The 13,381-nt window shown below is 37.6% G+C and overlaps 1 protein-coding gene across 2 annotated transcripts in view; it reads right to left on the bottom strand.

The window, feature by feature from the left end:
- Nucleotides 1-13,381, bottom strand: part of CENPP (centromere protein P) — a 247,727-nt gene that overhangs the window by 184,878 nt on the left and 49,468 nt on the right. For both annotated transcript variants that reach the window (XM_063099791.1, XM_063099792.1), the window contains exon 5: nt 9,019-9,115. In XM_063099791.1, the coding sequence (XP_062955861.1) occupies nt 9,019-9,115 (97 nt within the window). The remainder of the gene's footprint in view (nt 1-9,018; nt 9,116-13,381) is intronic.

Here is a 13,381-nt window from a genome sequence, read left to right as displayed (position 1 = left end):
CTCCAGTCTAATAGTGATAATTTATGATGATTCAATGCTGCCAGATTAAAGTTCCTAAAATAACTTTGCTCTTGCCTATACCCTAATCAAAAATCTTAGTTTACACAGTACTTTAAAGTTAAATACAAAACAATCAGTGTTTTAGAAATATGAGTCTGATCTGTATATATAAAAGTACCAGCATTATTTCCATTATAAATTATACATGGAATCAAGTTGGTCTCAGTGAACACATATTTTTTCCCATTTTTAAGTATTTGCTTGTTTTTTTCCCCCTACCTAAAATGACCTCATACCTGTTTTTCAATTATCCCATCGGTAAAGGTTGACCCCAAGATGAAATTTTTTCATTCGCTTATTTGGGAACTATCAATCATAACTATTATACTGCTTTCTCATTATTGTGTGTGCATGCCTCATTTCTCTGTGAGCGCTTTATACTTTCAAAGTGCCCAGCACAATAGTGAGCACATTTGAATTGAATATACAATAAATATTACAAAATAAAATCCATCTAAATAGAAAGGTTCTGTTTTATTTGGAAAAATATAATCTTTAAACTGTCCCAATCTTGAATAAGTCAACAGAAATATACTGTAACTTTACCTGGAAATACTCATATATACCTGCAAAAGGAGGGCTTAGTAATAAGACCGAGGTTAGGGAAAGTGGTCAGAGGAGATGCCTGGCACATTTCTAGTTTTCAGAAGAATAATGTATTCCTATATTCATTTTATAATACACCTTACTAAGAAAAACACCATGAAATAACTCCCAAATTTTAAAATATTTAAAAGCCAGTAGTTCAGAAAAATAAAATAATGATTGAAGAGAAAGAGCATTAGTAAACAGACTGAATTATAGAATTTTATTAAGGAAATAATTTGGGACTTGTAGATACAAAGATATGAACATGAGTATCTTACACCTTCATACACACACCCTTCAATCACAAATAAAATAAACAATACAAATTATACCACCAAGATCCAGAAGGTACCGGGGGAAATAATGAGAAAGTAAAAACACACTGATTCCATTTTATTAATTAGATAATGTATCATTCTTAACATGAATAATTAAATAGAGGCTTTAAATTAAAAATAATTTACTTCTCACAAACATTGCTAAGAGAAACTAAAGAAGATATAAGTACATGGAAAAGACATCTTGTGTTCATGGATTGCAAGATTTAATATTCACATTGTTAAGACAACAATATTAACCAAAACAATCTACATATTCAATGCAATCTCCATCAAAGTCCCAATGATGTTTTTTGCAGAAATAGAAAAATCTACCCTAAAATTCATATGGAATCTCAAGAGATCACAAATAAACAAAAAAATCTTGAAAAGAACAAAGACAAAAGACTCACTCTTCATAATTTCAAAACTTAGAACAAATCTACAGTAATCAAAATAGTGTGGCAGTAGCATAAGTGCAGACATATAGACTAGAGAACCCAGAATAATCCTTTGCATATACAATTAAATGATTTTCAACAAGGGTACCAAGACCATTCAAAGGGGAAAGAACAGTATCCTCAATGAATGATGCCGAGAAAACTGGATATCCACATGCAAAAGAATGAAGTTGTACCCTTACCTTGCACCATACACAAAAATTAACTCAAAATGGATCAAAGACCTGAAGGGCTAAACTATAAAATTTTTAGAAGAGAACACAGAGGCAAATGTTTATGACATCAAATTTGGCAATGATTTCTCGGATATAACATCAAAAACAGAGGCAACAAAAGAAAAAAATAAGGTGGACTTCATCAAAAGTAAAAACCTTTGTGCATCAAAGTATACTCAAGACAGTGAAAAGACAATCCAGAGAACATACTTGCAAATTACATTTATGATAAGGAATTGATATCTAAAATATAAAGAATTCACGCAATTTGACAGCAAAAAACAACCCAATTCAACAAAGGACAAAGGACTTGCATAGACATTTCTCCAAAGATACACAAATAGCAAATAAGCACATGAAAAGGTTCTCAACATCACTGATCATGAGGAAAATGCAAATCAAAACCACAATGAGATGCAGTTTCATACCCATTAGATAGGCTATTATCAAAAAAACAGAAAATAACAAGTGTTGGAGAGGTTTTGGATAAACTTGGAATCCTTGTACTTTGTTGGTGGGAACACAAAATGGTGCAGCTGCTCCGGTAAACATTATGTGCTTCCTCAAAAAATTAAACATAGAATTGCCACATGATCCAGCAATTCCACTTCCAGGTATACACTTCAAAGAATTGAAAGCAGAGAAATGAACAAATATTTGTACACCCAAGTTCACAGCATCATTATTCACAACAGCCAAAAGACGGAAACAACCCTAGTGTCTATCAACATATGAATAAATTTTAAAAATGTGGTATATACATACAAGGAAATATTATTCAGTCTTAGAAAGGAAATTCAACACGTTTCAACATGTGTGAAACTCAAAGATATTACACTAAGTGAAATGAGTCAGACAAAAAGGACACTCCACTTACATGAGGTACCTAGCACAGTCAAATTCACAGAAAGTTGAATGATGGTTTATCAGGGGCTGAGGAAGGAGGGAATGGGGAGTTAGTGTTGAACAGGTATGTTTTAGTTTGGGATGATGGAAAAGTTCTGGAGAAGGAAAAGCAGTGATGGTTGCAGAACACTGTGACTTTTTTTTTTTTTACATCCCAGTAGTGTTATCACCAGCAAAGACCAGCTTGTAGAAGCACTCTATCCTCCATTGGAAAAATACACCAATTATACTTCCACACTTGCCTGGAAAGCACTTAAGAGTCAAATTAGCTTCGAAAATGGTGACTTGAGCTCACCCATTCCAATCACACATTCAAATGCATAAGGAAATAACAATATTAAGTGACTCATTCATTACCGTAACTGCCAACATAGTCCCCAATCATTACTGTATTTTACCAATTGTACAGCAGAGATATTTAATTGTTCCGTCTCAAGACTCCCTACAAGAAAATATAATAAAATCATGACAATCCCTCATGGGACTGGTACAAGAAGTGTCCGTGTTTCATTCTGGAGAAAATTCTATGTCTGACAGATTTTATTAGCTCAACCAAATAGAATAAATATAATAATAATAAAGAATAGAACACAAAGTAAAGGAGACTTAGTACCAGCCCTAAAAAGAATAGTCATAACCTGGTCAGGAGTTTGAGGGAAGCTGAACCTTGAAATATTATTGATGTTGACTCTTTCAAACTGGTTTCTGTGTGGATCACTGCTGTCCACAACTTGATTCTATTCACCTGACAGAGTACAAGGCAGCCAAACATAATTCTAGTTATGCCCCAAAACAAAGGAAATAAAAAGAAGTAGTTTAAAGTACCCATATGAGACTTAAGAAGCATTACTTGACAAGAATCAGGCTTCAATATTTAAACTCAAAATGTACAATAATTAGGAAGCTCAAAATGCAGTCTGGCCCATTAAATTAAGATTATACTGCTACATGATAAACCTGCTATGATTATATTCTGTATTAGCATTTATTATTTTACTTCAAGTACCACTGAAAGGTTGACTTTTCAAAATGTGCACTGAAAAATAAATTATAATGCCAAGCAGAAATGTGGGGTCAGAGCTGCAGCAGAGAAACTCTATCACCACCACATCTAGTGGAACCCTGAGAGTGGGACTGCCATGGAGACCCCAGATCTGTGGAACTACCAGTGTGCAACGCCAGCCTCTGAGAACTAAAGCATCAGCTAAGACCAGGAAAGCCATAGGAGTGGAGCTGGCAAAGGACTTAGGGAACCAACCCCCACACCAGCATGCACAGGACATTGAACATGGAGTCAACATACTGAGTGGTTGTGTCATTATCCTTTGCTACTTCTAGAGGTTCCACCAACATCATTAGAAAACTCTCAGCTGGAAGCACTCCAGACATCTATAGAGCGTGCGTGAGCGAGTGAGCGAAAAGGAGAGCGCAGCGGACGTGCCCCAAAGGCATTGAAGAAAATCTGAGAGAGCTATCAGACAACCTTAAGCGCTCAAATATCCGAGTCATGGGTATTCGAGAAGGGGAGAAAAAGGAGATTACATTGAAAACATATTCAAAAAAATAGTGGCAGAAAACTTCCCAAGTATAGGAAAAATCACAGATCTTCAGATCTCCAAACGTATTCAACCCAAAAAGGTCTTCTCCAAGACATGTTATGGTCATATTGGCAAAACTCAAAGACAGAATCTTAAAAGCTGCAAGACAGAAGCGTCAAATCACCTATAAGGGAGCCCCAATCAGGCTAACATCAGACTTTTCCTCACAAACCCGAAAAGCCAGAAAGGAATGGGATGATATATTCAAAAGACTAAAAGAAAGAGATTGTCAGCCAAGAATACTCTACCCTGCAAGGCTATCCTTCCAAAATGAAGGGCAAATAGTATTATTTCTCAGACAAACAAGCACTGCGGTAGTTCACCACCACACGAACACCCTTACAAGAAATTCTCAAGGGAGTACTGGGTTTGGTTCCTGAAAAATAACCACCACTGCCATAAAAACCCAAGAAAAATCTAAACTCACTAGTATAATAAAAATGGCATTCATAAAGAGAAAACGATCAAACAAAAAGGCTATCTACAACCTAAGGAACCAACAAACACAGAAAACAAACAGTAAATCAGAAAGCAAGGAACAAAAGAAACCGAAGACAACCAAACAACAATCAATAAAATGCTAGGAATAAATCAACACTTTTCAATAACAACTCTTAATGTAAAAGGCTTAAATTCCCCAATCAAAAGACACAGACTGGATGACTGGATTAAAAAGGAGGACCCAACTATATGCTGCCTTCAAGAGACCCACCTCATCCATAAAGACTCACATAGACTAAGAGTGAAAGGATGGAAAAAGATTTACCAAGCAAACAGAAAAGGAAAACGAGCTGGAGTAGCTATTCTTATATCTAACAAAGTAGACTTTAAACTAAACACCATAAAAAGAGACAATGAGGGACACCACATAATGATAAAAGGACTGATCCATCAAGAAGACATAAAAATCATAAATATGTACGCACCCAAAGTGGGAGCGGGCAGATTTATAAAACAAACTCTATTAGACCTAAAGAAGGAAATAGACACCAATACCATAACAGCAGGGGACCTGAACACCCCACTGTCAATATTGGACAGATCATCTAGGCAAAGAATCAGCAGAGAAACACAAGATCTCCACAATACTCTAGACCAATTGGAATTGGCAGATATCTACAGAACATTCCATCCAACAACCTCAGAATATTCATTCTTCTCATCAGCACATGGATCATTCTCCAGGATAGATCACATATTAGGTCACAAACCAAGTCTCAACAAATTCAAAAAAACTGGAACTATCCCATGTATTTTCTCAGACCACAATGGATTAAAACTAGAAATCAATAACAAATGAAATTCTGGAAACTATACAAACACATGGAAATTAAACAGCATTCTACTTAATGACATATGGGTCCAAGAAGAAATCAAGCAGGAAATCAAAAAATTTATTGAAACTAATGAAAATAATGATACATCATACCAAAACCTGTGGAATACTGCAAAAGCAGTATTAAGGGGGAAATTTATGGCATTAAATGTTCACCTCAGAAGAATGGAAAGATGGGAAGTGAACAACCTAACACTTCACCTTAAAGAACTAGAAAAACAAGAACAATCCAAACCTAAAGTTAGCAGACAGAAAGAAATCATTAAGATCAGAGCAGAACTGAATGGAATTTTAAACCCAAAAAACAATATAAAAGATCAATGAATCAAAAAGTTGAGTTTTTGAAAAGATAAATAACATTGACAAACCATTAGCATGGCTAACAAAAAAAAGAAGATAGAAAATTCAAATAACAAAAATTAGAAATGAAAAAGGCGATATTACAACTGATTCATCTGAAATACAAGGAATCATTCGAGACTACTATAAGCAACTATACGCCAACAAATTTGAAAATCTGGAGGAAATGGATAAATTTCTGGACACACACAAGCTGTCAAAACTGAGCCATGAAGATGTAGAAAATCTCAACAGACCAATAACAATAAAGGAGATTGAAGCTGTTATCAGAAGGCTCCCAACAAAGAAAAGCCCAGGACCAGATGGAATCACAGCAGAATTTTACCAAACATTCAAAGAGGAATTGACACCGATTCTTTACAAACTATTCCAAAAGATCGAAACAGACGCAAATCTCCCAAACTCATTCTATGAAGCAAACATCATCCTGATACCAAAACCATGTAAAGATATAACCAAAAAAGAAAACTACACGCCAATATCCTTGATGAATATAGATGCAAAAATCCTCACTAAAATACTAGCAAACAGAATACAGCAACACATACGTAAAATTATTCACCACGATCAAGTGGGATTCATCCCAGGGATGCAAGGTTGGTTCAACATACACAAATCAACAAATGTGATACACCATATTAATAAAATCAAACACAAGGACCATATGATCATCTCTATAGATGCTGAAAAAGCATTTGATAAAATTCAGCACTCATTCATGACAAAGACCCTCTATAAGTTAGGTATAGAGGGAAAGTATCTCAACATAATTAAAGCCATCTATGACAAACCCACTGCCAATATCATCCTGAATGGGGAAAAGCGGAAAGCTTTTCCTTTAAGAACAAGAACTAGACAAGGATGCCCACTCTCACCACTCCTATTCAACATAGTGTTGGAAGTACTAGCCAGAGCAATCAGAGAAAAGAAGGAAATAAAGGGCATCCAGATTGGAAAAGATGAAGTCAAACTGTCCCTGTTTGCAGATGACATGATCCTATATATTGAACAGCCTAAAGCCTCTACAAAAAAACTCTTGGAGGTGATAAATGACTTCAGCAAAGTAGCAGGATACAAAATCAACACACACAAATCCGTAGCATTTCTATTCTCCAATAGTGAACATGCAGAAAGAGAAATCAAGAAAACCTGCCCATTTACAATAGCCACCTAAAAAATAAAATACTTAGGAATTGAGTTAACCAAGGATGTGAAAAATCTCTATCATGAGAACTACAAACCACTGCTGAGAGAAATCAGAGAGGATACAAGAAGATGGAAAGATATCCCATGCTCTTGGATTGGAAGAATCAACATAGTGAAAATGTCCATACTACTCAAAGTGATATACAGATTCAATGCAATCCCCATCAAAATTCCAATGACATTTTTCTCAGAAATGGAAAGAACTATCCAGACATTTATATGGAATAACAAAAGACCACGCATAGCCAAAGGAACGCTGAGCAAAAAAAATAAAGCTGGAAGCATAACACTACCTGACTTTAAACTATACTACAAAGCAATAATAACCAAAACAACATGGTACTGGCATAAAAACAGACACACTGATCAATGGAATAGAATAGAGAATCCAGAAATCAACCCACACACCTACAGCCATCTGATCTTTGACAAAGGCACCAAGCCTATACACTGGGGAAGAGACTGCCTCTTTAGCAAATGGTGCTGGGAGATCTGGATATCAATATGCAGGAGAATGAAACTAGACCCATACCTTTCACCATACACTAAAGTCAACTCAAAATGGATTAAAGAATTAAAAAATATACACCCTGAAACAATAAAACTTCTTAAAGAAAACATAGGAGAGACACTTCAGGAAATAGGACTGGACACATACTTAATGAATACGACCCCAAAAGCATGGGCAACCAAAGGAAAAATAAACAAATGGGATTATATCAAACTAAAGAACTTCTGCACAGCAAAAGAAACAATTAACAGAGTTAAAAGACAACCCACAGAGTGGGAGAAAATATTTGCAAAATATACATCTGACAAAGGATTAATATCCAGAATATACAAGGAACTCAAACAACTTTACAAGAAAAAAACAAGCAACCCAATTAAAAAATGGGCAAAAGAGCTAAGTAGGTATTTCTCTAAGGAAGATATACAAATGGCCAACAGACATATGAAAAAATGCTCAACATCACTCAGCATCCGGGAAATGCAAATCAAAACTACACTGAGATACCATCTCACCCCAGTTAGGATGGCTAAAATCCAAAAGACTCTGAACGATAAATGCTGGCGAGGTTGCGGAGAAAAAGGAACTCTCGTACACTCTTGGTGGGATTGCAAAATGGTGCAGCCACTATGGGAAATGGTATGGAGGTTCCTCAAATGATTGCAGATAGATCTGCCATATGACCCAGCTATCCCACTAGTGGGAATATACCCAGAGGAATGGAAATCATCAAGTCGAAGGTATACCTGTTCCCCAATGTTCATCGCAGCACTCTTTACAATAGCCAAGATTTGGAACCAGCCCAAATGTCCATCATCGGATGAGTGGATATGGAAAATGTGGCATATCTACACAATGGAACACTACTTAGCTATAAAAACGAATGAAATACTGCCATTTGCAACAACATGGATGGACCTTGAGAGAATTATATTAAGTGAAACAAGTCAGGCACAGAAAGAGAAATACCACATGTTCTCACTTATTGGTGGGAGCTAAAAATAAATAAATAAATTCACACACGCACACACACAAAAATACCGGGGGGCGGGGGAGAAGACATAACAACTACAATTCCTTGAAGTTGATACGACACGCAAACAGAAAGGACATTGTTGGGTGGGAGGGGGGAGAGGGAGGAGGGAGGGAGGTTTCAGTAATGGCCCACAATAATCAACCACACTGTATATTGACAAAATAAAATTAAGAAAAAAATAAAATAAAATAAAATAAATTAGAATATAACTACACTTCTTTCAAGATATTCCATAATAAAATTATCCACTGATTTGTACAGAAGCACTCCTCCTCCATTTATTCCAAATAATTGCAAATTCCAGAAGTCAATGAAAATACTTGCTGTTGTTTTAAAACCTTAAGGAAAGATGGTTATAGTTGAATACCCAAATTAACATCAGCTTCGTTTTCCATATATGTTTAAATGAAAAAATTTTAGGCTTTACCTTGAAATGTTTAAACGTGCGTTTACGATATTCATACCACTCCACAAAAAAATGCAGGCTTTGGAAAAACATGAACAGATCTCTTCTTTCTTCTGCTCTGTAAAAATAAAAGGTTCTATCATTAATAAATATCATTAAGTAATAGATCCAACCCAGCTTTATTTTTTCATTTTCATGTAGTCTACATTAAAACTAAAAAAGCATTTAATATATTTGGTATACCAAATCCAAATCCTGCATTTCTGCATGTGTCCCTCCCATGTGATTGCTAAGCTACTTTCTCAGCCTGGAATGCTCTTTTCTCCATTTTAAAATCCTACCCATCTTTCAATCACTCAAATGCCACATTCTCCTTAAAATCTTATTTGATGACTGTAGTAAAATAAAATATAAGAATATATAGATATATGCCTAGAGCTTTAAAATGATTGAAACTTCCTGAATGATAGGGCTGTCTGTATTATGCTAATAAGGTGACCCATGATAGCCCCTAGATACCTACAGGCTGGGGATTGGTTACCAGAAAAACCAACCACTTCATTAGAGGGTTGGGACTTTTTAGCAAGACCTCCAGGAGGAGAGGGGTGCTAGAGATTGAGTTTAATCACATGGCCAATAATTCAATCAATCATATCTATGAAATGAAACCTCAATAAAAACTGGACAGCAGAGCTCAGTGGAGTTTCCAGATGAACACCTTGATGTGCTGGCAGGGTGATGCACCTGATTCCACAAGAAAGCTCTGTGTCCCCCCTCGCTTCCGCTCCCGCCAGACCTTGGCCTATGCATTGCTCCCATTTGGCTGTTTCTGGGTTGCGTACTTTACAATAGAACAGTAATTGTAAGTACAGTAATTCCAGTATGTTCTGTGAGTGGTTCTAGCAAATTATTGAACCTGAGGGGGTTGTGGGAACTCCCAAATTTAGAGCAACTTGGTCATAAGTGCAGATGGACCCTGACACTTGCAGTTGGCATCTTACATGAAAGCAGTCTTGTGGGAGACTTTGTCCATAATCAGTGAGGTCTGTTAGTGTCAAAATTGAACTAAACTGCAGGACACCAAGTTGCTATCGGAGAACCATTACCAGAATAATGACCTCACTACCACTTCATATAACCTACTTCCTAACAGCTAGAAATAATTTCATTCATTTGCCTGTGAATTCTCACAGGAATTTATCTTAATTCTCTTAACATTATACCTATTGTAACACTGTCAGCCACATACACTGCAAGCAACTTGAGGGCATGATCCATGTATTCACTTAATTATTCATTCAACAAATGACTGTGTGAGTCGAGTTCCTATTATAGACATGATATAGTAAGTATATTCCACCCGAAGACTCCCATTAACTACAATTTAAAACCATGGACATATGCATAAAGCAAGCATCAGAAGACTCTGAAATATGGATAGAAGAAAGTAAAATAGGTAGAGTTTTCAGAAATCAAGGGAAGACCTGGCAATGAATTCCTTGGGGGTTATTTTTGCTTCCTGTATAACTCAGTCTGGATACTAGAGCGTCCAGCAACCCAGAACTACCAAAGGGGGCAGCCTTAAAAAAAAAAAAAGATAAGAAAAGAAGAGAAAAATGTCCAGGGAAAGACCACTCCCTCTAGTCAGCAGAGGTTATTATGCAAGATTAGAAGAGGCCCTGCAGAAGGGAGTCCTAATGCCAAAGAGGAGCTGTGCCCCTTCACTCCCAATCAGGCATTTTTGCCAAAGAGACTGGGGTGTGAAGCCTATCAACTGGCACTTCCAGCAATAAGCAAAAGCAAGCAAAGCAGTACCCTCCTTTCCCAATCAGGCACTGCTGCTGGGGAGACTGTGGGAGGAAGCTTTGTAGGCTAGTACCAAATGACACCAAGCAAACATGAGCAAAGAAAGGGTATCACTCCTCTTCTCCACCAGCATAGCTGCTGCACATACAATGGGATGTTCCATCAACCTTCCTCACCCTACACTAAGTGATCACAAGCCAAGAAGGGGGAAGAGTCACAGGGAGAAACCTAGAGAAAGGGATCCTCTACATGTGTTTATGAAATCCTGGGATCACTACCAAATGGCCCATACACAAAACTAACAAGTATCTACAAATCAAAATACTGAGAACTGAATTACAGTGTAGAATACCACCCAGAATTGAGATGTGGGGGAGGGCCAAGCAAGATGGCAGAGTAGAAGGCTCTAGAACTTGTCTCTCCCACTAAACAGACAAAAAGATGAATACGCAACCACACCTGGATGAAAGTAACTAAAGGAGAATACTGGATTACATCAAAGGAATAAGAGAAATGCTAAAGAGCACAGAAACCCAGGATAGCCACACAGAAAATGGAAGTTAATATCCAGCCTCCACCACCCTGTCCTCCAACCAGGAGCAGCAGGGAACCACGAGAAGCTTCTGTCAGCAGGAAAAAGTGAGGGTTGCTCCATGAAAACCTGCAATCCAAACTACAAGGGAGAAACGTAACGCTTGCACGCCTTCAACTCAGTGTGGGGAGCTGCTGAGAGCCCACAGGACTGCATTAGTCTAGGGAGGGAGTTCATGCTGAGCCTTCCTAAACCAGGTCCTTGGCTGCCACAGCACGTCACCAGTTTGGGATCAGAGCCAAACACTGAGTGCATTTTGCCCTGCAGCCTAATAGCCCTGGCTTCTTCGTATCCCTAAGGCTCTCTCATCCCAGTGAGATCCCAGAGTCTCATTGGGACTCTGGCACCCAAGTCCATGAGCACCTTGCAACCTGAGAATAGGCAGTGCAGTGCTGTTTAGAAGCCACCCCTATGACAGAGTGAGACAGTATGTGCACTTTCTGGAGACAGAAAGCCAACCAATTGGGGCTTTCTGCCACTGTCAGCAGCCCTGCTCTCTTCAGTGAAGCACTTGTGCACCTCTCATAGGGGCAATGAGTCCCACCATGACTCCAGCAAACCCACACAGAGCCACACAATCTAGCTGGAAAGCTGTGGAGTGCCCACAGGTCTCTCTGGAGGGAACAAGGCCTTGTCTGTAGCTCCAGTGAGCCTGCCCCAGGCTACCCATCCCAGCTGAGGAGCTGCAGAGAGACCTAGCATCTCTCATGGGAGCACAGGGTCCAGCCCATGACGACAGCAACATTATCCAGAACAGCCCACTCCAGCTGAGGAGGTCCTCTCCAAGACACATAGCAGTCAAATTGGCAAAAGTAAAAGACAAAGAGAGAAACTTAAAAATAGCAAGAGAAAGGCATATATAAGGGAATGCCCATCAGACTAACAGCAGATTTCTCAGCAGAAACCTTATAGGCCAGTGGAGTAGAGAAAAAGAAGGACATTATATAACAAAGGGATCAATACAGAAAGAGAACATAACAGTTGTAAATATATATGCACCCAACCTTGGAGCACCCAGATATAAAAAGCAAATGTTGTTGGATCTAAAGAGAGAGAGAGAACCCACTATAATAATTGTTGGGGACTTCAACACCCCTCTCTCAGAACTGGACAGATCATCTAGACAAAATATCAGCAGAGAAACACTGTATTTAAACTGCAGTATAAATCAACATCATACATTCTTTTCATCAGCACATGGATCACTCACCACTCAACCACAAAGGAAGACAGTAAGACCATAAAAAAAGGAAAAAAGGGATCTACAAAACAACCAGAAAAACAAAACAAAATAGCAGCAACAAATCCCTATATATCAATAACAACCCTAAATGTAAACAGATTAAATGCCTCAATTAAAAGATACAGAGTGGCTGAGTGGATTATAAAACAAGAACCAACAATAAGCTGCCTATGAGAAACTCATGAAACCTATAAAGACTAAAAGTGAAGGGATGGAAAAAGATATCTCATGTAAATGGAAAACAAAAAAGAGCAGGAATACCTTATACTTACCAGATAATATAGACTTCAAGCGAAGGAAAGTAAAAAAAAGATAAAGAAGGTCATTATACAATGGTAAAGGGATCAATTCAACAAGAGCATATAACATTTCTAAATATAAACATACCCAAATCTGGAGCACCCAGTTTTATAAAGCAATTTCTATTAGACCTAACGGAAGAGAAAGACACCAACACAATAATAGTTGGGGACTTTAAAACCCCACATTCAGCAAAGGACAGATCATCCAGACAAAACTAACCAGGAAACATCAGAATTAGTTGATACTACAGGCCAACTGGTCCTAACAGACATTTACAGAACAATTTATCCAACAGCTGCAGAATATACATTCTTCTCGGCAGCACATGGAATATTCTCTAGAATAAACCATATGTTACATTACAAAACAAGCCTCAGCAAATTTTTAAAAATTGAAATCACAGCACCTATATATACATACCCAAAGGAAATGAAATCAAT

The sequence above is a fragment of the Cynocephalus volans genome, chromosome 6, assembly GCF_027409185.1.
Source record: "Cynocephalus volans isolate mCynVol1 chromosome 6, mCynVol1.pri, whole genome shotgun sequence".
NCBI lineage: Eukaryota > Metazoa > Chordata > Mammalia > Dermoptera > Cynocephalidae > Cynocephalus > Cynocephalus volans.
This window is presented reverse-complemented; position numbering and strand designations above follow the sequence as displayed.